The sequence below is a fragment of the Aspergillus fijiensis genome (genome assembly GCF_003184825.1).
Source record: "Aspergillus fijiensis CBS 313.89 unplaced genomic scaffold BO72scaffold_31, whole genome shotgun sequence".
Classification (NCBI taxonomy): domain Eukaryota; kingdom Fungi; phylum Ascomycota; class Eurotiomycetes; order Eurotiales; family Aspergillaceae; genus Aspergillus; species Aspergillus fijiensis.
In genome coordinates, this window is record NW_024469007.1 from 19,628 (window position 1) to 44,095 (window position 24,468).

The window sequence follows — 24,468 nt, forward strand, 5'->3', positions numbered from 1 at the left end:
CACATCTTGAAGGCCTCGGGAGAGTCTCTCATTCCAGAGGAATAACAGGCACATGATAGGCGAACTGGTTGGTCGGGTCATATATAGCCTTGAGAGCCCAGAGCTTCTCCAGACGCCATGGCTCGTACCCATAAACCTGTTCTAGGGGCTCGTCACCAAATGCATAAATGACATGTGCACTGGGTAGCCGGTCTGGCTGGCCATCGATAAAGAGTTCACGAATATCATGAGCAAGCTGCATTGCCGGCTCATCAAGATTGGAATTCGGAGCATGCGTCATTGTGGTAATTCTGTATGACGATGATGTCAGCTTTCACCCTCTAGGAACATTAAGCTCAGATACGAGACATGAAAGGCCGTACTGATTGATATAATCATGGCGGTGCGGGAAAGCCGAAGTCGCTGGGTCAATCGCCTTGACAGCTTGGACGGAGTATCCTTCGAACAAGACAAAAGATGCTGGCCGGAGTTCCGTATACTTCTTCAGCCTGGCATCGAAGAGATCATAGACCTGGCGGCATGCAGATGTGTTATAGACTTGCAGCCCAACGGTAGATGCCTTCTTTGCAAATCCTTTCGCACAAGTTGAGTCGAGGTTACCATTTCTTGAAGCCAGGGGCATGTCAGGGTAGGGCACAGTTCCGTCGGTGACATTTATCGGGCCGATAGCATCAAATGGAGCCAGGTACTTCTCTGCATCGATCTGCGGACCAGCATAGTTGAAGGTCCAGTAGAGAACCACCTGGTAGACGTCAGAAATTGAGTCAGAGGTATAACAGAGATACTCAGCTCACGTCAGTGTCGCTGAACAATGGGTTGAATTCAAAATGGCCATAATCAACGTCCATTTCCACCGGTTGCGACCCGTTGCGAGCTACTACTTTGTTCAGTTGCTCGAAAAAGGGCTCCAGCTTATCTTGCGTGAACACGTAATTTCGAAAGTACCAAGTATCCTCCTCATGCGGATAGATCTTCATCTCGTAGCTGGTCACTATTCCGAAATTGTGTCCGGCACCCTTCATGGCCCAAAACAGGTCCTCATGGCTGTCGTCCGAGACTACAACTGTAGTTCCATTGGCCAGCACGACATTCAGTCGAACCATGTTGTCGAGCATCAGGCCATAGCGCGTTTTGTACCTTCCGTGGCCGCCCCCAAGAGCCTGTCCAACTATGCCTGCACACGAGCTGGCTCCGGTAACTAGTAGAGAAGACAGTTTAGCCATATGAATTGATGATGCGACAGAAATGGCTGTGACGGACCTGTAACATAACCTTCTTTCCACAGCGCGTCGATCAATTCCTGGGTGGCTGTTCCTGCCGATACACGCGCAATCTGTCTCTCTCGATCCACCACGACGTCGGTCAAGAGCTGGACATCAATGGCCATACCCCGGAACTTCCCTTGCGATTTTGGCAATCCATAGCCGCGGTTGACCGTGTAGAAAGGAATGCCATTTTGATAGGCATATTGAACCTTTTCCAGGTCAGTCAAGGGATGTTGCAAGCGAGAAAAGGAAAACAAAATACTTACCACTGTAGAAATATCATCTTCACAGCCGACCTGAACCCAGACGGTGAATTGCGGGGCCATATACTCCTGAAACCTGATCACTCGCTGTGGCCATCGAGGATCATCCGGGCCAAAGATATAAGAGGATCCGCAGAGTTGTGGGCCGAGCTCGAGTTGTATCTCGAGAGGTGTCAATTCTGCACGCGTCATGACACAGTATTCATCGTTGCAGTCGGTCAGCGGCACCGCCTGTCCGAATGACTGCAACAACGTGAGGATGAGCGTGAGCAAAGTGATAAAGTGGAACATGATGGATGAATCGATATGATGAGTGTGTAATGGAGGGGTAAGTCATGAGAGAGTGGGTGAGTTGGGGAAAATCGAGTACGAGATTGAGAAAAAGGATTGTATAGACAAGTGAGTCTCAAAGCATCCATATGAGGAAGGGGCAATTCTCGTAGGGAAAGAACTCAACACACCTACAGAATGCTACTTCCACGACTTGTTCCATAGTATACAGATTCGAAAAGGAGCATCTGACCCGGTGATTCCGTTTACAAAAGTAGGGTCCTGGGGCTAAGATACCTTTCTGGAGACTTGATATGTCTATGGGTTATTGAACATGGTATCGCCTCTATAGACAGTGGTGGTAAGTAGCAACCTTGCTTGTTGTAAAGCTCTCTGCTATTGTCTTTTCAAAGATCTCAGATTGCCTGCTGCCCATCCTTGTTTCAAGTCTAGATCTTTTCTCTCCGACCAAGCTGACAATGGGATTCCTCCTATGTACAGTAACTACATCCAACTTATGCATGCAGCGAGTTGAGTAATCAATGAGGCCGAACAGTTAACACCTTGCCTCGGTCCGTTGCCGCGACGTGGGGTATTGAATGACGTCACACTCCATCCCGCACCGACCCTTTCGGTCTCACACCTTCAATATAGTAAAACATCCAGAAACCCTCCATGGAGAACTCTGATCAAGCCACTTAGCTCGGTGGCTGACCGTACAGAGGGTCACTCGTCGAATAAGGCTCAGGGACGAAGAAGTTTATCGTGACCTCTCGAGGCAACAAGATACTTTGTATCTTGAGAACCAAAACAAACAATGCATGCGGCATGAAATAATGATATTCTTTGTTGATCTCCTGAATGCTTGCTTGAAACCCTCGTCCACACACGGGGCATTACTCATCGCAAGTCACGATGCCTACGAGCAGGAAAACCTGAGCCAAAACCAGGACCGCCGCGTCAAGGGCTAAAGGATAGCAGACTTGGCGCGCTCCACCAGGGGTTTTGTGCGGTTGTGTAGCTGGTTCTATAGTGCGAGTTTGCAGAAATTGTGACGCATGCTCTACATAGAAAGTGGAAGGGGAAACACTTACGAAGGTTGGCCCAACATGCGAGTACGAAAAGGTTTTATCCGGTTTCCAAATAGACAGATAGGAATCTACTAAGAAAGTATTTTTGCTGGTTGCGAATCTCATGAATTGTGTGAATATTATAGCCAGCAAGAACACATCATGTCATGTCTCCATCCGCTCCGGCTCTCAATCGGGTGTAACACGGCGAAGCAATTGTTTGAACCGTGCTCTTGGGTCTTGGATAGGTAAGGAGAGTCGTCCCATGCTAGTTGGTAGTTCAGAAACTGAACTCCGGCGTACTATGCATATGTTTGTTAAAAATTAGTTATTAGGTGGATGCACAGTGACTAATCATGCAGGAGGTCCATGCAACCACAATTTCTGGACTTGACGAAGAAGCTGTGACTGTATGGGGAGGGATAAGTCTAGGGTGCATGACGGATGAACGATCAACAAGAGCTGACTCCAGATAGGCTGCGTAAGATGCGGAGTAAGACCGGCCAATTCATGGAGGGTGGTTGCGATTATCCCCAGGTTTCGGGTTGTCCGAATTGGGTAACCCGAGGTAACGCATGGATGGGGAGGACTGGGTCGGCCACAACCGAATGGTTCGACTGTGGAGGTGGGGGAAAGTGCCCTGACCGCGGTCTCTCTTGGCAAGTCAACTTGAGCTGGCTAAAATGGGGCTACATGAGCATGGCTCCTCTCCAAGCGTGCGCGCTTTTTGCAACGGTACCAGAATTGAGGAATGGTGGCTTTGGCCTATGATCATCGATGGCCAGTCAGAGGCGCGGGTTGCGAAGACTAACTTGCCGTCCCTTTACCCGTCAAGTCGGCGGCCATGATCAATTGGTTTTGAGGCACACATACCAATTGTGTCGGTTGCATCCTCGAGAGTTTTAGGATATATGGTGAGCACTAGATAACTGAGATGTGCCACTGGATAATTTTGGAGGTGTTATTTGAGAAATTCGAAGGTGCCGTGGCACTGACTGCTTTTGCATAAGTTTGGCCGATGCTTCGGAGGCCGGGCTTTCGGCCCATCTGGGCAATTGTTCCAGCATCATCGGCAGGACCGGGCGGCCTCAACTGGGGGCGCCCACACGGGGGACCCGTCTGATCTCATTCGGGTCAAGCCATACCTTCCTCTTTCCAATTCCCAGGTAAAGTATGATGCTGTTGGCTGATTCCAGGTTAATCTCACGCCAACTGATGAGGCGACATTGTTACTTGCGGTTGGTCCGTTGTTTAAAACAGGCTCTCACTAAGCGGCATCCTGGGTGGCCCGGGTGGAGCTCCGTCCTCACTGCGATTGGAGCGCATGTGGTGAACGAGTGTAACAGAATAACTGATGCTGGATTATATTCGCCGACTGAAATCGACAACAGAGACAGGTCAGGTCGGCTTGGAGATAATCCGATCGGGACTAGTCAGTAATGAGACGGGCTTGAGTGTTCTGTCGACGATAATATTACGGGACCAGCATAAGACAGCCGGTCGCCTGCATGAGCCTCCGTCGCATACCAAATGCTTCGCTGTAGGTTTTGGTCACTATCAGAATCAGAAGAGAATGAGTGGTTCTAGGCCATCAATCAAAATTTGCCCCTCCTTGGTTGGAATTCAAGTGTTGGCGAAGCAAGGGAGAAGAGATTCAGAAAACAGAATCGACAGCCACGAGGCGGATCGAGCCGAGGCCCTTTTGGATCTTTTCCCAAAGTGGTAAAGTAAGAGTGCCTCAGGGCTTTGCGGAGTTCTCCAGACCCCCCGGATTCTGAATAATCAGTCCGACCTTCACTCCTCAGCAATCATCCCGAGTCCCGAATTGAGGGGAAGAGGGGTGAGAGGAGATCCACGGTGGGTATCATGATTCATGGCACCTTACGGCGTAACATAAGTTGAACCCTGTGAGTGGACACTGGTCAACAGAGCAGGGAAATGACGATTAGAGCCCCGATCGTTGGCCTTTTCCTGCTTTTGAACCACGCGGATGGAAACAACGAGAGAAGGTGACACCCTCTCCGATCGGCGTTGCTGCATCGAAGCCTTCTTTTCTCTCTTTCTGATTCCTACTGAACGCTCCGAGGGATTATTTGGCACTGTAACGTATACAGGTGGTCAGTCATTAAAATTAACACAACATGGCGGTCGGTCGGTGGCCCGCTACTTGCCCGACTACTTCTTCCAAAGTCAAGTTTGTTCGGATTGACCAAAAACAGCTAGACAGACAACGTTTCCAGCTCCCAGGGCTGTGATGACGGCATGCAAATTGACTTGATGCTATTTCTACAGTACTACTCCGTAACTACTAACCAGTAAGTCAACTAACTTAGTCTTACATGCGCACCAACCTTGAACAGTCCAGTGCTCTCACTCGTTGATTCCCCGCCTGGCACTAACCAAGCCTGATCAAGCCGCTCCCCGCCGATCACTGCACCGCCCGCGCGACCTGATGGTCTGCCATTTCACTCTCTGCCAACATCTTCCTCGACTAAGTTGTGGAATGAACCCACCGATTCAGTCTCACCTTTTGGCCTTTCCGTCTCTTCGCCTCTGGCGAGGGGTAAACAAGGGGAAGGTATGAGCTGAGAGACCTAGACAGACAGTTCGTTAGTCAGTCTGTCAGTCAGTCATCGCAGCAGACGGGGAAAATGCACCATCTTCTATGATCCCAACTGGGATCCATTTTGGCCTAGACCAATCACGCTCTTGCATACCAGCATCTTGATCGTTTTCGTCCGTCTGAATCAATGCCCCACCACCCTTTGAAGGCCTAACAATGAATGGATGTCTTGCTTGAGATGGATGAGAACCCCGGTTTCCTCCACTAGCGAATGGTCCTAGTGCATCTGACCTCCAGCCCGGATCCACTTTTCCCTAGGAGGTACAGTACAACCGTGCAGTACAGATTACTGCATACTTCAATTGTTGTTGTCTGGAGAGTGCGACCAGGAGTACCACGTTATCCAATCAAGTCTCAATTGGCAAAATTATCGGTACCTCGAAGCACTTCCAAGACCAGTCTATCTAAGGTATCCAGCCCTTGGGTTTAATTTTCCATGCGCCGGTAATTATGACCGCAGCCCGTCAGAGCCAATTTGTCCCATGCCTCTTGCTGGTTTAAAATCCCATCCATCGCCCCTGCAACTGTCGAGATGATCTTTCTTTTCTTTGATTATTGTGCCTTTCACTCGATCTTCTCCTTTCTTTATACCTCCCCGTCCGTTCCATGAATTCTAGATCTTCACCGACTTGAACTTGGATCCAATTCTTCCCTCACCCCCACAAATCCGTATCATCAATTTCCTAGAAAGTCGTCATCAGCGAAAGGAATTCATTTCACCAAGATGGCGCGTAGCTACTTGGGCCTCACAGGAGGCAAGTTGCAGATCGCGATCAGTTTGATTGCTGGTTTGGATTTCTTGCTCTTCGGATACGACCAGGGTGTCACTGGTGGTCTCCTGACCCTCGATTCATTCATCAAATACTTCCCTACCATCTCGACCAGTGGGTCTTACTATGAAAACTTAAGCTCAAGTGCGAGATCTGCTCAGTCCACTCGCCAAGGTGAGAGCGCGCTAGGCTTATCCGATTAAGCAACGTTCTCCTGACCCATTATAGGTATTGTTGTCGCAGCTTACAACTTGGGATGTTTTGCGGGCTCGATTCCGACAATATGGATTGGCAATTGGCTGGGTCGACGGAAGACAATCTTTGTCGGCTCGGCTATCATGGTTGTTGGTGCACTGCTGCAATGTACCTCCTACGATCTAGCCCAGTTCATTGTCGGACGTCTAGTGACTGGCTTCGGTAGGTGATTGGGAGGTCTCTGCAGGAAAATACCGAGTCTGGAGCTGATCTTACTGTTCAGGAAATGGCATGAACACCTCAACGGTGCCTACATGGCAATCTGAATGCTGTAAATCGAACCGCCGCGGCCAGCTAGTTATGATCGAAGGCGCCATGATCACCTGCGGCATCACCATCAGCTACTGGATCGACTTTGGCCTGCTGTTCGCCGACCCCAGCGAGGTGGCTTGGCGGTTTCCCCTCGCCTTCCAGATCTTTTTCGCTCTGATCATTCTAGCTTTCGTTATGTTCCTCCCGGAATCACCTCGCTGGCTCATCTTGAAGGGCCGTGAAGATGAGGCGCGTGAAGTGCTTTACTCCTTGAATGGAAAGCACGACGAGACTTTCATCGAGACCGAGTTCGCACAAATCAAAGCCACTGTTTTGGAGATGGCCAAGGGCTCTTTCCGCGACATGTTTACCATGACTGAGGATCGTCACTTCCACCGCGTGGTACTGGCCTATGTCAACCAGATGTTCCAGCAGATTTCAGGTACGTTGTCTATGGCATTTGGGTGTTCGAATGCACTCGCTAATGACATAATCAAGGTATCAATCTGATCACCTATTACTGTTCTATTGTCCTCGAAAACCAGCTTGGAATGAGCCTGGAAATGTCACGACTGATTGCAGCTTGCAATGGAACGGAATACTTCCTTGCGTCTTGGATTGCCGTCTTCACCATCGAGAAATTTGGACGGCGGCAGCTGATGCTGTTCGGTGCCGCGGGTATGTCCATTTCCATGGTCATTCTGGCGGTATGTGCCAGTCTCGATACGAACGGGGCCAAGGTGACTGTTGTCGTGTTCTTGTTCATCTTTAACACATTCTTCGCCATCGGTTGGTTGGGCATGACCTGGTTGTATCCAGCCGAGGTGGTTCCTCTCAAGATTCGGGCTCCGGCAAACGCACTGGCCACGTCGTCCAACTGGATCTTCAACTTCATGGTGGTGATGATCACCCCAGTGGCATTCGACAACATTGGGTACCAGACCTACATTATCTTTGCCGTCATGTAAGTACACCCCTTGCCGCCACCTGCATGCGTCGAGGCCGCCGAACTGACTGACTCGTGATTAGTAACGCATTCATCTTCCCCGTGGTGCTCTTCTTCTACCCTGAGACTGCGTGCCGGTCACTTGAAGAGATGGACCGCATTTTCCGGAAAACCAAGAGTATCTTCCAAGTGGTGAAGGTTGCCAACGAGGAACCTCACATGTACGGCCCCCGCGGTGAGCTGCTGCGGACGCTAGACGACGAGGAGGATGATGCGGTGCGTCGCACGAGCGTGCTGAGTCACTCCATTAAGGACGCCGATAAGGATAGCGATGATGTGGCTAGCACCGAGAAGATCTAGAATGATCGGCCATCGAATCTGCGCGGATCGCTCCGATCATGTTTGCTTGTTATGCTTCGACGCGCCTTGACGACTACACGATTTGATTTGCTTTTCTTCTGCGTTGGGGCCTTGGCGCCCGATTGACGTTTCTCAATATACCCCTGATGGACGATGCTATACGACTAGACGTGGTGCTTGAATGAAGATGGCCCGGGCCTTGTTCCTTGCCAGATGATTGGTATCTCGCGTACATTTTGTAGTTCTTCCTCATCAGGCAGTGCGTGTCACGTGCTATTAAGACGCCCTCGCATAGTGCCTGACTCTTTCACGTGAGTGCAAGTACTCTCAAGCTACAGGCCAACGCAGACTGGTAGTGGCCAGTCCCTAGTATTCCAGTGAGCGCAACCGTCACCTTGGCATGGCCTTCAGACCAGGATGGCTGCCACATGTCATATGCAACCGTCTTATGCACGATTCCAACCTCAACTTCTGAGGATCTTAAGCCAAATTGCAGCTGACTCTCTATGTGGAGAGCAGCGCCGAGTTTTTCATTGCTTGCGTAGCAACATCATCACGTTTCTCGTCGCTGCGGCGAGTACTCGTTAACGAGGGCTCCCAGTCTGACTGGATGCATACTCTTGCAGTGGCCAATCATGCAAGTCCGCCATACACTTAGCAATCTCAAAAGATGGCGGGCCCCAGCAATAAGGAATTGAACCAAGCACCTGTCAAGGCTTGCTGATCTTTTTCAAACCGGGACTTACACTTTGTGAGCATCTATCTATATTCTCATTAATGACACTTTATTAGCCAGGAACTGTGAGAAACAAGTGGTCGAGAGTGTACACTACCAGTCACCGTTGCCAGTTATGCCACTTCTCACCATCTCAATGTTCTCCGATCCATCATGATCAAAGGTCTAGGACCAGGCATTGTTTTACAACTGTCACTGAGAATCTATGCGCCGACTACATAGAAGCATAGAAAACTTGTGTGGCAAGGATGTTGCTGATACCGGGAAGGTCCCGGCTGCAAAGCAGAATGATCATCTACACATATGCCTGCACAGCCAAATCTCGTCGTTGAAGCTCTATTTGGTTGAGTGTGAGAGGCTGGCTCGATCCCATTCAAAAAGAACGTTTCTTGTCCGGCAGTTGAGACATGGGAAGCAGTGGGGGGAGTGGGTGTTGGGACCTCCGCGGTGGGCCTCGATCGCATGTGTCGCACTCAACAAGTGGGAACCGCCATGGCTGATGGCAACAAAAAAAAGAGGGGAGGGGAAGTTCACACCGGTCTGATGGATTGAGTCACCGACTGTCGCCGTGCAAAGTGTCTATGAACAGATGGATGAAGATCCCTATTCTCTTCATTCACGGCTGGTTTACCTCCGGTATCGGATGTTTCTGCAGGTCGACAGAGTGAGTCACTGAGGTTGAATTAACGTTGAACTAGAAAGTTCGGGAGCAGCAGTTGAGGAAAGAAGCTGAAGTCAACCAGCAGCCCCGTTTCTACCCGTCCGAGGGCCAAAGGAAGAAAACTGGCAATGCTTTTTTCCGGGGAATACATTGAGCAGAATTGTCACGTAGGTTTCAAGGTTGTCTGTAAGACCTACTGTTTAGAGCAGTTACCAGGTAGAATAGGGAGTAATTCAAGAGTAAGAAGAAGTAGAGAAGCACAGCATCGAAGAGGGTCTGGAACCAACCGGGCCAATGGTTCCTCCGGCAGGTCCCTCTTTTATCCTTTTACGGAAGTACACACTTTTATCAATCAATCAATCAATCAATTAGTTAATGATACATGCAAATTCCATTGACTTTTCGCCTGCCTTTTTGCTTTTTCCTCGGCTTTCACCAAGCTTTTTTCTTTTCTGTGTCTCCTGCAGGTGTTATCATCTTACCCTTTCTCCCCTTGCTTTAATTAAAAGCGTTTGCCTCGCCTCTTTTTTGTCATCATGACCGTCGCACTGCAGGTACGTTGTCTGCGCCTCCCCACTACATTCCCAGCGTTATCGCAAGTTTATTCGTGCTCGAGCTGCATCTCCTCCCTCCCCTCCTTTGCCAAACCCAATCACAGTAGCCTTCAGACAGACCAAGAACTGACCATCTCCGACTCCATTCCAGGGCTGATCACTGCCATCTTCTCACCGGACACTCCGATCTCTGTCTGCTATCGCTCCCCCGACCCCGAGAATAAAAAGTGCGGGGTTCCCAACTCTTTCTCCCCTCGTGGCCAAACCAAACCACCATCTCTTCCTGTCTGAATTCTTCATCACCTCTACCGCCGACAAACAATCTTATCCTTGCACGTGCATTCTAGAGTAAGCATTCTTACTAGTGGCATCGACCGCGCGCCACTACTGCTTCGATTCCCTGGTCCTCAACAAGGATCAACCGTCCCAAAGTGGCCCCCTCCGCCACGATGTCCCTCGCAGAGTCCAACCCCGACCACCCCCACGGGGTGACCAAACAACCCAACACAGAGAGCATTCACGAACGATCGCTCGACAGTCGGGAGGGTGAAAATGACCTAGAGACGGGCAGTGAGCCCGAGTCCGAGGCTGACCTTGCCGAGATCGAGCGCATCTATAGGTGAGTTGGGTAGCTCGTCGAACTAGTTGTACTAGTGTGTTTGCTATCCTGCATCGTCTGACATAACATGACATGACATGCTAACTCAAATCGAACCCCTTGCAGAAAGCTAGACTTCCGCATCATTCCCGCATTCTGGGTGCTCTACTTCCTCTGCGCGGCGGTGCGCTCCAATGTCGGCCTCGCGCAAACCATGAACGAGAGCTCGGGGCATGATCTGGGCTCGGTGCTGAACATGTCGCCACACCAGATTTCCACCGCTCTCGCACTGTTCTACGTCTGCTATGTGATCTTCGACTTGCCCTCCAACCTGATCATGACCCGTCTGAGTCCCCATGTCTGGATGAGTCGGATTGTCATCAGTGTGGGGATTATCGGGAGCTGCATGACGGCTATGAAGGCCGCCTGGAGTTTATAGTATGTGGTTCATGCCCCGCTCTTTGCCTGGTCCCTAGCCCTAACCAGTCACTAATCACATTTGTAAATCAGCCTCCTCCGTCTGCTCCTAGGAATTGTCATCGCGGGCATGTGGCCCGGCATGACCTACTACCTCACCCTGTTCTACCCTCCCTCCCGCACCGGCAAACGCATCGGCCAGTACTACACGGCCGCCCAGGTCTCCGCCGCCGTCGTCGGTCTGGTCTCGGCCGGGTTCCAGAAGATGGACGGCGAGCGCGGCCTGGTCGGGTTCCAATGGATGTTCCTGGTCTACGGGGTGATCACCACCGCGGTCGGCTTTTTACTCCTGTGGTGGCTGCCGGACCGGCCGCTCGCGCCCGGCGCGGAGCCCAAGAAGCGGAAGTACATGTGGTGGTTCCCGCGCAGCCCGCCGGCGTTGAGCGGCCGCGACGCAGAGATCCACTACCACGACCTCAAGCGCGTGTACCACCGCGCGCAGTGGACATGGAAGGACCTGCTGAACGTATTCCTGGACTGGCGCCTGTGGCCGCTGCTGATCATGTACTTTGGCGTCGTGGGCGTGGGCATCGGCACGCAGAGTTACGCCACGGTCATCATCCAGAGCATCAACCCTTCGCTGAACGGGATTGATCTCAGTCTCCTGACTGCGCCGATATGGATTGTATGCTCCCCCATCCCCATAACCCCATGACCCCATAACCCCATAACACTCTAAAACTAACCCCCCGAAAAAAGATGGACCTAATCGCCATCCTCCTCGTCACCCCGATCAGCGACCGCTTCCACCGCCACCGTTCCCTCTTCTTCTCCGTCCCAGTCCTCCTACAGATCCTAGGCCTCCTGCTGACCACCTACGCCGGCACGGCGACCAACTCCTGGCCCCGGTACGGGGGGCTGCTGATCGTGGGCTTCGGCCTGGGCCCCACCGTGCCCATCACCATGACCTGGACGACGGAGATCTTCCAGCCGCGTCACGGCGAGGTCGGCGTCGCCGCCGCCTCCGCCGTCGTCTCCGGGCTCGGCAATCTGGGGAGCATCATGACCACCTACGCCCTGTATTCGGGCTGGAAGAGCGATTACGAGGCCCCCGGCCGCGCCAAGTACCGCAAGAGTAACCTCGTCATGGTCGGTATCCTGTGCGCCAGTATCCTGGCGGCTGTCACCATGGAGGTGCTGCTGCGCGTCGTGGATGGGAAGAAGAATGGGGATAAGGAAGGCGGTGGTGCGGCGGTGGCTGCGGATGGGGCGGCCAGACGCGAGGCCAGGCAGAGGGGTCTGGATGGGTTGGGGGCCGGGTTGTTCAAGGTCTTTAAGCGGGGTGGTTGATGATGCGGATGATGATGACGGTGTTTATGGTGATGGCTGATGCATGGGCCTTGGGCATGCAAAAGAAAGATGTTCAGACATCGAGCCTTGTAAGGCACTCACATGGATGGCTGGACGGGAATCGTATGGACTGCCGAGTTGTGAATATGGATATAACTTATAAATCTTTGTATCTAATTTTTAGTATCCTATTGCAAATGTTGAGATTGCACCGAAAACAGTCTATATGGTCTAGGCGCAAGTAGAGCCGAGGGCAAAGAAGATTTGACATGTTCACATCCTGAGGATGTGCTTATTCGTAACGATTGATTATTTGAACACTATAATACTGACCGTGGTTCCGGCCTCAAAGCTATTTGATCCTTCCAGTTTCATCCCCAGTTTCAATTTCAAAAAGACCGTCGTCGGTTCTCCTCCGAGTATCAGTCCTCTATGCCATACGTAACACATAACCCAAGGTAAGAAAGAAACATGCAAGACCAGCAACAGGACAACGAATGCATCAACAGGCGCTGGCACACGAGAGAGGGTTCGAAAGAAACTCCGAAGTACCATCATGAAGAGAGAAAAGAAGAAGAGAAATTCTATAGTTTGCTCTCCCATGACCAGGCTGCATCGCAATCTGACTCCATGTCGAAGCCGGAGGGTATACGAGCGCTAAGATGAAATGTTTTTCACATTTGGAGTAAATGTGCTAGACGCACTTAGTTGCCACCGCAAAGAGTCTCCACGATGATACCAGTAATTTGGTAGGGGCAGGCGTTACTGGCGGGACGGCGGTCCTCGAAGTAACCCTTGCCGTCCTTGGCGACCTGGCGGGGGATACGGATGGAGCCACCACGGTCGGCAACACCGTAGCTGAACTTGTCAATGTTGCCGGTCTCGTGACGACCAGTCAGGCGCTCCTCGTTACCCTCACCGTAAACGGCAATGTGCTCAACGTGGCGGGCCTCGAGCTTCTTCATGTAGGACTCAATAGCCTTCATGCCACCGTCAGCACGAGTGGAGGCGGTCGAGACGTTGGTGTGGAGACCGGCTCCGTTCCATTCACCCTTGATGGGCTTGGGCTCGAAGGAGATTCTGACGCCGAACTCTTCTGCGACACGGTGGAGGAGGAAGCGGGACATCCAGAGCTCGTCACCCACTGCGAAAGAGATTAGTACGTGATGATCGCGACTGCAACAGGACGGAATACTCACTGTCAATACCCTGGCAAGGGCCGACCTGGTACTCCCATTGGGAAGGCATGACCTCGGCGTTGATACCGGAGATCTTGATACCAGCGTACAAGCATGCACGGTAGTGAGCCTCGACGATGTCACGGCAGTAGACCTTGCCAGTACCGACACCACAGTAGTAGGGGCCCTGGGCACCGGGGAAACCACCCTTGGGCCAGCCGTAGGGCCAGCCATCGGTACCGAGGAGGGTGTACTCCTGTTCGAGACCGAACCAGAACTCCTCCTTGGCGTTGGCCTCCATCAGACGGGCAGCCTCGTGGCGGTGGTTGAACTTGTTGGGGGTTCCATCGGAGTCCCAGGTCTCGCAAAGGACGAGGATGTTGTCACCGAGACGGAAGGGGTCGGGGTAGATAGCAACGGGGCGGAGGTAGACATCGGAGTTGTCACCGGGGGCCTGGCCGGTGGAGGAGCCGTCGAAGTTCCATTCGGGCAGTTCATCAACGGACTTGGGGGACTTGGACAGAGTCTGTGGGGGAAGATGCAATGATTAGTCATAATTCCGTGGATGAGTCGATGAATCACGTGAGACTAATGCAGGTGGATTGCAGGGCGGGCGTGCAGGGTCGGATCCCCGTGCGCAGGGCTTATCGGGAGCAGGAATCCCTCCATCCCTCTAGATAACAGCAGCCATTCTCTCCGCATCCCGCGCGATCCAACCCACACGCTGCGCCACCTGCAATGGCAAGAGTGAAGGGACATGAGAAAAAGGGGAGGCGTACCCTGGTCTTGGAACGAGTGCCACCGGTGGCATCGATCCAGATGTACTCAGCCTGGACGTTACCCCGCTGGTCGAGGGACATGTACTTCATGAGCTGTTGCCAGCGCATCAGTCAGTATAAGATTTCCTTAAAACCGCAATGCGGTTCAAGAAACATCTTGCAAGGTAGCAATGAGACAAGAACGCACATTCTCCGTGTTGGAGATGGTGGTTGATTCAGCCTGCAGTGGGAGAGAGTATGAGTCAGCGCGCAGTTCTTGTCGCTGCAGAGAATGCATTCGGACCAAGAATGACCGGGGCAGTTGCCAAACCAACTTAAGGGATGCGTACCATTGTGAATGTGTGTGTGGTTGTGTGTGAAAGATAGAAAACAAAAGGATGCTTTTTAGCGATTAAGCTTGCAGGTGCGAAGCTCGTAGACTTGGGTTGTTCAGATCGCAGTCGAACGACACAAACAGGACAATCAAAAGATTGATGTAGTGCGATTTATAACGAGAGCGGCGGAAGGATCAAAAGTTGCTCTTGAAAATAGAGAGAGAGAGAGTAAAGGATGGGGGAGGGAGAGATGATAAAGTATGGCGGAGAGGAGATGATGGGATGAGAATGGAGAAAGTAAGTCACAACGGGAGTTTGGGTGGGGGGAGGATATCCTTTAAATTTAAGAGAATAGGTTTTTCTTTCGGGAAGGAGGGAGAAAAGGCGGCGGGCGCGTCTTTTTTTTCCATGTTCTGAATTTCTGAATTTCTGATTTTCTGAATTTCTAAACCGATTTAATCATTTCATTGATTCATTCAATCAAAACCTGTGGTCGGCCGGGCCTGGGGCTACCGGCAAAGAGTGGAAGTGTGAGAGAGAGAGAGAGGCAAAAAATCCATTCCCAAAAAAGACCCAGTCCCACCCACTTCCACTTCCATTCTGGGAAGAAAAAGTTCAAAAATAAACCTAGCTGTACTGAAAATTACCGTTCCGGTTGGGCACGGTCTTGGGACCTGGTAATTTATCACTCCATTCACGATGCTCTTTCTCGCACTTGCAACACTTGCAACTCTTGCAACTGGAGATGCGCATCAATAAGGAATCGTCTTGTCTTTCTTACTTTCTCTACAATGTTTTCTTTCATTCTGTAACCAGTCCTACAGATTCAACAGCTTTCAGAGATGGAACACATCTTTAATAGCATACTGCAACCAAGGCTGCAGGATTGACCAGGGCTCGGGGACGCCACCAGAACTGCGCCCGCATTCTATCAATGGGCCAGCCTCGACCACTCACTCTTTCCGATGTCACGATGTCAAGATTACCTACGCTGGCAGTCGTCGTAGTCATGTCAGTCAGCCCATCATCGTTAAAGGTTTTGTAAATTAACCATGACTGCCATTAACTAACTAGTAGTGTTCGTAGGCAATTGCGACTCGCCGTTTGATAGACTTTTCGAACTAAAGTTACTGTTAGGATGCAGCGGTCAGTCAGTCCAGCACGGATATTACCCGAACGGGTAATCTCGATGCGCAATTGAAGCTATCGAAAGGAAGAAACTGCCTGTCACACGCCATTAATCTAACCTCCCACACTACTACTATACTCCATAGGTATCTTCCTCGCAATGTAATCCTATCTTCCTGCTTTCTGATAGGTAAGTCCTCTCGATGATAATGATAAACCAGGTCAGGCTAGTATTGTACCTACTACCTACCGGTAGTCACCATATCATCATTCCAATGGAGGCCGGAAACGGTTGGGCTTCCCCAGATGGATCATCTTCGATGCTGGCCCCCCCCCCCCCCCCCCCACGCGGTGGTGATCTGGGTTCAGACCTGGATCCATCCATCCCTATCAGACAGACAAGAAGCACACAAGCACAGAAACACCGAAAGTACTATCAGACCTGATAATTGGCAGGCCGCACCTCTTTCCATGTCGGCTGACCAGTAGTTATTTCTTGACTTCCTTTCCCTCCCCCTCCATCATCACGGCTGTGACATTGTCAACTCTTCGTCTGCCTTCTTTTTGCTAACCTTCCTATCCCTGGTGGCTGAAAGATAGCAACACGAAACGGTTGCTAAACCCCATTATCAATATCAAGTAAACGTCAGTCCCCATGCATATCAGCTGCAGGACCCAAATAGCTCGGACGTGACTTGCGCCTAATCGCAATGACCGGGGTTATTATTGGCAGAGCGCCATGGCATGGATAGGATAGAGTTGATACTTGATAGGAAGCACCTGAGAGGACACTCAGGTTGCCGCGTCCTATCTTCCGTTGCCTTATCGCAAACGATACTGTACATGTGGCTGGAGTGAGACCATATTGTCATCGAGGAGCTGGGATCAAAGTGATCATGCTCTTCTTCAATCTACCAAAGAAGGGAAACCGAGGCAGCGATTTTGATATCACAGGAATCCGTACCAGGATGTTACCGCCGCACAAGATACCCCAATACGTACTGGTCAAACTGCACCTTGCGGTTATCTCAATTGAGGGATGTCTTATCGCTGACTGCCCCTCGAAACCCCGCCATGAGTCGCGTGGGTGGATCCTGGCGCGCCTGCCGGACTGAATGGGAGGGAAAAAGAGTTTTCATTTTAATCGCGCATGGATGGAATCCGACCGCGTCAAGTCTCGATTTTTCCGTGTAGCGTGTCGGGAGCAGCGCGCACAGATCGGATCCAATCTCCCACCCCATACATGGTGGTGGAAAAACTTTGGGGAGGGAATTGAGGATTCAATGTCTACCTATCCTCGTTGACAGCTATTACCCCGGGGAATGAATTGCCTGCCCGTACAGACAGCCGGTAATTCGAATACCACGCGGGCAACCCAGATTTTGCGTCCGGTGGGGCGTGGCAAAACCATTCTCGAAGAAAGCGTCACCATCACCGTCGTCACCCCCCGAGACCGGCCATGTTTCCATGTTAACGGCAGTTATTTCTGGGTTCGGGTGACTAATATGAACAATCAGCCGAGTCACTGCCGTTCCCTGCCACCGCCTTGGGTGCAAGACGGCGAAGAAAAGGGGAAAAAGGTTCCTTGCACCGGCAACGGGGGTAAAGTCAAAGGGGGGAAGGGAAGAATGGACGGGTGAACGGGGTGACCGCGCATGGGAGAAGAGTTCTTGGTGAATGGCAGATGGGTGGTTCCGGAGGGAAGAAGCCCTTATCCATCCAGCTATCCCTGTCTATCCCCCAGACTTTTCGCTTCTCTCTAGGGGAGTACAGTTGTGTGCTGTACTTAGTGGCGACCCTCATCAAGTCTCTTAGTGTCCGATCAAAGGGAGGGGCTCCCGCTGCATCAGCGTCATCATTATGGCTTGCCCTTCCCCAGGGTATTCTGCGACAAATGGCAACAGGGCTAAGCCGGGAGATTCAGGAATCCGGGCAAGAATGAGTGGCTGCCTTTCCTGTTCTCCTCGATCAGCCCTGTGGATGTCGTCAAGGTTCTTTCAGGCCTCCACCCGACGAGAGAGCCTCGTCCTTCTGATCGCTCGGATGTCATGGGCAACTCATCCAGCGCATCATAGCTTAATTCCACGCAATGGCGGCAATAGTCGCATCGCCCAAGGCGAGACAATGTTTCTATAAACAGGCTCCCGTATCGTCTGCGGAGGCGGTCAAAGCCAGGAATAGATGTCCAGAGGTTTCAAATCGCGACTCCTGATTGTGGCGCAGGCTCAAGAAACTGAGGCTTAGCAGTACGAGCAACCGTACTCCGTACACAGTTACACCACTCCTGTCTCAACTTGGACTATCGTGATCAATGAATAATGAACCAACACATCCAGGATTGCAAATCTGACTGCCAACAAAAACGGGCAGTAGTCGCGGTCAGGCACGAATCAACCCCGATTCTCGAGCCATGGCGTCAATTTCCAGCAAAGGGTGGAGTCGTGGAGATGCGCCCTTTCAAGCGACGAGTGCAGCATCTGGAAACAAATGGGGAAATAATCCCTCACCGGGCCCAAAGCCACAGACAATCAGCTTATCGGAAACATGGCCACAGCCATGGGACCAGCTGTAGATCCCCGCCTCCTGATCAATCACCTTCTCCGCTGCCTTGTCTCCTCTTATCGTCCACTGCCGATTGGCTCCCTGCCCCGGGTCATGACAAACGCTGCTGACTGGTGTCGGGCCGATTTCAGCCTGTGCAGGCTGAGGGGGTAGGAAGTCACTTTCTGAGGGACTCAGCAAGGATAGAATTGCGCTCGCTCACTGCGTGCGAAGGAGAGAAACCTCTGCGAATTTGGCTGAAGAAAATCGAGCCCGTGTGGCGGGTACAGCAGAAGTTGATAGGAGCTACAGATGGTTGATTGTGCGATGGCCGGGCCGGCCGTCGGGTAAGGACTAATTTGGCTGGTGGATCTCATTATGGATCCAGACGGGGGGAGAGAACAAAGAACACCTGATATCCCTTTGATAGTGGAAGGAATTAGCATAGTACTAAGTATATTGCAGTTGGTCAGGTTTACAGGGACGTGGTTTTGGGAATTGGAGAATTTGCAAAATAGCTCAACACATACAGGAAACGATGATTGTGGTTGAAGGTTGGGTAGTCAGTGGTCGGTCGAGGTTCTAGATGTCGGACTGTATACGGAGTAGCGGGTGTGGGATGACATGCATGCTAGAGAGTAGTAAGCTGCGACGCAGACGCTGCAGGTTGAAACATACCCTGTATGAATAACTTACGTCTATAGAATTTGCAATTCCTATGTGACTCCGTCTGCAAGACGCGTCGGAGATCTATATCCTATCCTCCCCTCCCCTCAACAACCCAACAACCCTTCCAACCACCCAATCTCAATTCCTGTACAGAGTAAAATTGAACAGCCACATCACTTATACCTCCGTGAAGAACCAACGAACGAACAAGAACCTCCACAATGCCTGACCCGAAGTATTCTAACCGTGCGTACAGGATGGTACATGGTACTACTGAAATGACAGCTCTCATCCTGATAGACCAGACAGACCATGTTCGATTTCCGTCCCCCTCCCCACTTTTATCCGGGTTGAAGACAGTATACGGGAGATAGGAACAGGAACAGGAACAGGAACGATCTACGGACTACTTCTGTGCCGATTTGCTTGTCTTGGGTATTAGATTTTGGATTTGGTTTTTTCTAACCACTGTTGTGGTTGTGACTCATTCAGCCGACGCGAGGCGCGAGACGTGAGCGAGCAAACGAACTACAGCACTGTTGTCCATGAACGCGTAGAGTTTGGTAGATAATTATCTAGGTATCTGTTATATAAGTTATACACATGCTTTGCAATATAGTACCCTAGATAATCATCAGATAACTAAGTTACTCCCACCGAGCTTACACCTGAAGAATGAATCCAAGTAAGCAAAACAGACACCCCAATCCTAAATCCATACCCTATACAAAGTAAAAGACGATGCAAACTTCCAAGACCAAACTGAAACACAAGAAGCAGCAGCAGCAAGCAGCAGCAGCAGCAGCCCTATTCAATCTCAATTTCAAAAAATGCCCCTCCCTCTAGAGCTAGACAATGTAAGGTAGACCCAGTATGCAAAACGAATTTCAGGCCAAAACAACTACAACCGAAAAAAAGCTCCATAGTTAGGCAGCTAGCTGTAGTCTACGCAGAGACCCCCATTTAGACTCATTAGACTAACTTACTAACTTCAAACTACGGAGAACGCTACAGGAATGAACACTTCCTGTAACTACTGGACAGTGCAAGCAAGCAAGTCAAGGAGAGTAATTCGCGCAGTTGATCCGAATCACAATCCCCCTTCAAGGGTTTGACACCTGCATACCGGACTCTGTAATTTCCTCGAACTGCTCAAGAGTTTTTCAAAGTTATAGAGAATCACAGGAAAGAAAAATTCCCGCATTTCTTCGGGAGCATCATACAAAGGGGGAAAAGGGAAAAAGGGAAAGGGAAAAGGAAAAGGGAAAGAATCGTTTGACAGCTCATGCTTCTTAGGTAGCTAGTAACTTTAGTGTTTTTTGCGCGCGGGAAAAAATGACCCGGCGGCCACCAACCAACACCTCCAGACGCAAAACTGCTCTGGTAAAACTTAGACACATCCCAAAGTTCTTGCATTTTCATTTCCGTTTCCATTTCCATTCCTATTTCTCCCCTTGCATCTGGTTGGGGGAGGTGGTCAAAGTCCGGGGAGGATGAGGAATGATGGGCGGGAAAACGGAAACGGGGGAAAATCCCTCATACTTACTACCTGCCCCATTTCAAGCACTATAACTTACGGTAAAGAGTGTTGGCTGGATCTACAGGGTCAGAACTGATCGACTTCCGGCAGATGGGTTTGGTTCAGTCGACTACTCTGCAGAAGTTGCGTGGAAATACTGAGGTATCAGATCAGATCACCGCTGGGTAAGTTATCCTTCCTTTACTCTCGTACGGAGTACTCCGTACAGCCTGCCCCGTTATTGGGTCTTGCCGTCTTTCCAGGGACGGAACCTCCGACTCAGGGTCTTCAATCCTTCAAACACAGGGCAGAAGTTTGGGGGTCATGGTTCGGTTACGGCCGGGTTTTCTGGCTTCTTACTCGATTACTTCAGAAATGTTGCGCGTGCCTGGGTTTGATGGTGACTGGGTAACTATTCCAGCTTACATAGTATGTAGTATCATGGAAGTAAGATCCTGTCTTATATTAGAGCAGAGCTAGCGACGTCCTGCGGGTACAATTGCCCATGAATCAATCATGTTTCGCCGGAGCGGACGGCCCATTTTGCAAATATCAAATCATGGTATCGTTCGGCTCGAGACTCTCATATCCCCCTGGTCCTCGGCTGGTCCAGGTCCCTAGGGCCGAGGGAGCAATCCCCACGCTGCACGATCTCATGGCACATGACGTGACGCAGCTCTGTGATCTCACATGGAACCACTGAGGAAGTCTCGGGGGTCTGAGCTGAGCATCGTCTCTTCCACATCCGGCTAGGCTCAGATAGCACCAGACGAGTGCCAGTCCAGTGCAGATCAAAGACGCCAAATGGGGATCTGGTGGCCCCCGTACGCCCCATGCAGACACTGCATTGGGACTAAATCTGAGCAACCGGGTGAAACGCTGCTTCCAGAATGGCCAGCAAAGCTTGTTCAAGCCTTCATGCACAAAGAGAGAGAGATAGGACAGGTAACGCATGGCCATCCCTATTACGTCACCGCCTCGTCCGATTGCCAATCGACAGGTCACTATCTGAAGACGATTCTTCCCCACACACCGTGGTTGCAGCGTATCCGTGACCTACCCCGGTCTGGGGGGTAGGCTATCAGCGGCTCTTGCGCTGCCGGGCCCATCGTAAAACCCACTCTACCAGAATCCCCAAGTCCTGCGAGACTTCTAATACCCTCGCGATGGTCTTCTGCAACTCGGATACTTCATTGTCATGGCCTCCGCTCGCTTGAGTGTCCATCGGATCCATACTGGTGTTCTCATCATCAAACAAACCAGTGAGGTCGATGACGGACACGCGACCGTTGGGTCCGACTTCAAGGCTGACAGAGACTTTGCTCAGCGTAGAATATTCTTGATCCAGTGTCGGTTTCCCTTGAAGGTTGTCCACAGTGAACAGGAGCATGATGACCGGGGCTTGACCAAGCTGCGTGCGCAAGGTCACGTCTACTTTGACGTCATCCTCGGTGGTCGAATCATCGTCAGAGCTTCCGTCCATAGCACCTTTCCCCTTGCCTATGGTATGAGCACCTGCTTGTCCAAACCCTCCAAGCAATGAGTTCAACCTCTTCTCGTTGGGATCGTCATTGCTGAGAATAATGATGTCACCCTTGGTTATCGTCTGCGATCTGTTGGCATTCGAGAGATTGAAGAACCCTTTGTAAAGATCTTCCTGTGCATGAAGTTTGTCGTTGTCGGGCATGGGCGTAGTAGTGAAGATGCCACGAATCAAATTCGCCAGGAACGCGTACTGTCGTAGGATCTAACAAAGAAATCATTAGTATGCCCACATAATAAGCACAATACGACACAGGGTCCGTACCGGAAGTATGTCTGCAAGCTGTCTTGGGTGCGAGAACGGAATGTCTCTCAGGGTCCGACCTGCGACAGATTCGAATGGCTGGAACGTGTAGCAATGCTGTTTCTTGCACGGCTTGCCATCTTTGTCAATGGTCTGCAACGACAGCCTACGGCTTCTGCGACCAAGCTGCGATGCTTCTTCAGGTCCCAGTCCCATCGCACCAGCCGCCGATAATGGCGACCAGCCAGGGGCCAACAGTCCATCGTATGTGACCATCTTGAATTCCGGAGGTAACTGCATGCCGAGATGGCGGTAGATATCTGACGCCGCCAAGATGGGGAGATCCAGCGGCGGTTCCATCCTGGCCACAAACCGGCGGTTGGGCGCAGAAGAGCCCAGCATGTTCGAGTCGAGCGCCATGGCGTCCGAGTGGCTTTGCGCGGCCGCAATCACGGTTTCGGGGGGCTCGGCCCAGTTGACCACAACTCCCTCGGAAGACCCGGCCGACTCACTCGAGGAGGGACCATTCTCGCCATTGTGGACTGCTGTCAGAACCTCCGCGGCAACCCAGTCTTTCGACACGCGAAGAGATGGATATCCCTCCTCGCACTCGACCACAACGCTCCACTTGCCCTTTCGCGCGGCCTCGTCTTCCTCCGCCGGCTGATCGACGACCATCTCGTCGGAGGAGGCGGATTTCTGCTTCGCTTGCTTCGCATCCAGGACCCGCGCCTGCTGCACCCAGTAATCAAGGCCGAGCCCCACGCGACCCCCCTTGTGTAGAGACGGCCGACCGACCCAGCCACTGCAGAGATGATCGTAGACGCCCAAGAACTTGTGCTGATCCGACTCCGCCTCCCACACGCGCGTCAAGCTCTCATACAAGCCCTCGATCGCCTCAAAGCAGTTGACCTCCTGACTGAGTCTATCATGGCGCGCCAGCCACTGCAGGTTCTCATGGAACCCGGTCAGCGGCTTCCACGCGCCCCGCTCGCCGTCCGCGGGGGACTGGATCAGGTCGCGCTTCAGCACGGCCGTCGCCTCTTCGCGCTGTTCCCCGTCGGTCGACTCGGGCGTCACGTAGCTCAAACTCACCTCCTTGACGACATTGTGGCCGCGGTGGAACTCGATTTCGAGATCCACAAAGTTGCCGGCGATGCTGAGGCTGTCCTCCTGCCAGATCGACTCGAACCCTTCGAGCTGGCCCAGGCGCTCAATGCCCTCGCGGCAGACCCCGCGGCCCGCGATGCGCGTCCGCAGCAGCTGCACCACATCCTCAATGTGTCTCTTCCGCTCCTCGTCGTTGTCCCGCACGCCGCCCCCGCCGCCCAGTTTCAGGCCCTGCATGCCCAGCGCCTGGATGTCGCTGTCGTTCATCCCCGCGCCCACCAGGCCGCCGTCGTGGCCGGCCGGCGACGGGCTGATCCCGCTGTAGCCACCGAGCGCGAGCAGAGCCGACGGCGAACTCAGAGTGACGGGGTCGTCGGCCCCGGTTGTCGCCGCGAGCGGGGTGGCATAGTGGTGCGCCGAGGCGTTGGCGGGGTTGCTGCTGTTGGGGGGTTGGATGTGACCGCCCGGTCCGGAGACGGAGGGGGTTCTCCCCGCGGGTGACTTGTGGGCGATGGGGCGGGCTGGGTGCGCGCCAGCTGGACGAGGCGAGGAAGTCAGGTAGGTCGGTGTTGCTCCTGGGTTCGGCTTGGACGATGGCGTCGCCATGACAGGCTCTCTCTCTGTGGTTCCCTTGAGAAGTCAAGGCCGGAGCAGAAATCGTAGTCCGCACTTTGTGCGATCAAGAAGAGAAGACAAGCTGAGAGGTGCCAAACTTGGATCCGGGTATCACAAAAGAGAATAGAACCACACTTGCTAAGGCAGAGCCATACGGACTCAAGTCGTTCTTTACGCGGGAATGCAACCGGTAACGAAAAGAAGAAGCAACGGGCCTTAGCGACCCTAAATAGTATTTGCAAGGAAAGTGACTCGACAAAAATAGATCATCAATTAGGAAGCAAGGAAAGAGAGAGGGAGGGAGGGAGAGAAATCCCCCACAGAACCGCTAAGTTGACAAGGACAAGGAAGTGAGTTGAGCGAGTTGCCTTCAAGGTCATTCATTCAATGCGGGCGGAGCTGCTGCTTCCAGCCCGCCCGAAAACGCGCAATCACATGA

The 24,468-nt window shown here is 52.0% G+C and overlaps 6 protein-coding genes across 6 annotated transcripts; 2 read left to right on the plus strand and 4 right to left on the minus strand.

Annotated features, from left to right (window-relative positions):
* Window positions 1-1,913, minus strand: BO72DRAFT_512170 (FAD-binding oxidoreductase). Its single transcript, XM_040949432.1, has 5 exons — window positions 1,532-1,913; window positions 1,261-1,474; window positions 795-1,198; window positions 363-742; window positions 1-290 (listed from the first exon to the last, which is right to left on the minus strand). Exons 1-5 carry the CDS (start codon window positions 1,817-1,819, stop codon window positions 29-31), a joined length of 1,548 nt encoding a protein of 515 aa, XP_040800093.1. The 5' UTR covers window positions 1,820-1,913; the 3' UTR covers window positions 1-28.
* A 4,155-nt stretch (window positions 1,914-6,068) lies between these two features.
* Window positions 6,069-8,111, plus strand: BO72DRAFT_147042 (sugar porter family MFS transporter). The gene is made up of 5 exons (XM_040939200.1): window positions 6,069-6,435; window positions 6,490-6,678; window positions 6,740-7,210; window positions 7,267-7,732; window positions 7,798-8,111. The coding sequence occupies exons 1-5, from the start codon at window positions 6,216-6,218 to the stop codon at window positions 8,072-8,074; spliced, it is 1,623 nt and encodes a 540-aa protein (XP_040800094.1). The 5' UTR covers window positions 6,069-6,215; the 3' UTR covers window positions 8,075-8,111.
* A 2,363-nt stretch (window positions 8,112-10,474) lies between these two features.
* Window positions 10,475-12,390, plus strand: BO72DRAFT_380747 (putative MFS transporter; the record flags this gene model as incomplete). The annotated part of the gene is made up of 4 exons (XM_040941399.1): window positions 10,475-10,644; window positions 10,750-11,061; window positions 11,134-11,725; window positions 11,800-12,390. The coding sequence occupies 4 exons, from the start codon at window positions 10,475-10,477 to the stop codon at window positions 12,388-12,390; spliced, it is 1,665 nt and encodes a 554-aa protein (XP_040800095.1).
* Window positions 12,391-12,685: 295 nt separating this feature from the next.
* On the minus strand, window positions 12,686-15,168 carry glnA (glutamate--ammonia ligase). Its single transcript, XM_040944949.1, has 5 exons — window positions 14,677-15,168; window positions 14,535-14,567; window positions 14,348-14,440; window positions 13,590-14,094; window positions 12,686-13,534 (listed from the first exon to the last, which is right to left on the minus strand). The coding sequence occupies exons 1-5, from the start codon at window positions 14,677-14,679 to the stop codon at window positions 13,095-13,097; spliced, it is 1,074 nt and encodes a 357-aa protein (XP_040800096.1). The 5' UTR covers window positions 14,680-15,168; the 3' UTR covers window positions 12,686-13,094.
* A 5,866-nt stretch (window positions 15,169-21,034) lies between these two features.
* BO72DRAFT_147310 (uncharacterized protein) lies at window positions 21,035-21,574 on the minus strand. Its single transcript, XM_040939201.1, has one exon. The coding sequence runs from the start codon at window positions 21,476-21,478 to the stop codon at window positions 21,071-21,073; it is 408 nt and encodes a 135-aa protein (XP_040800097.1). The 5' UTR covers window positions 21,479-21,574; the 3' UTR covers window positions 21,035-21,070.
* Window positions 21,575-21,599: 25 nt separating this feature from the next.
* Window positions 21,600-24,020, minus strand: BO72DRAFT_459806 (RNA polymerase II mediator complex middle subunit MED1; the record flags this gene model as incomplete). The annotated part of the gene is made up of 2 exons (XM_040946436.1): window positions 21,600-22,265; window positions 22,326-24,020. The coding sequence occupies 2 exons, from the start codon at window positions 24,018-24,020 to the stop codon at window positions 21,600-21,602; spliced, it is 2,361 nt and encodes a 786-aa protein (XP_040800098.1).
* Window positions 24,021-24,468: the final 448 nt, after the last annotated feature.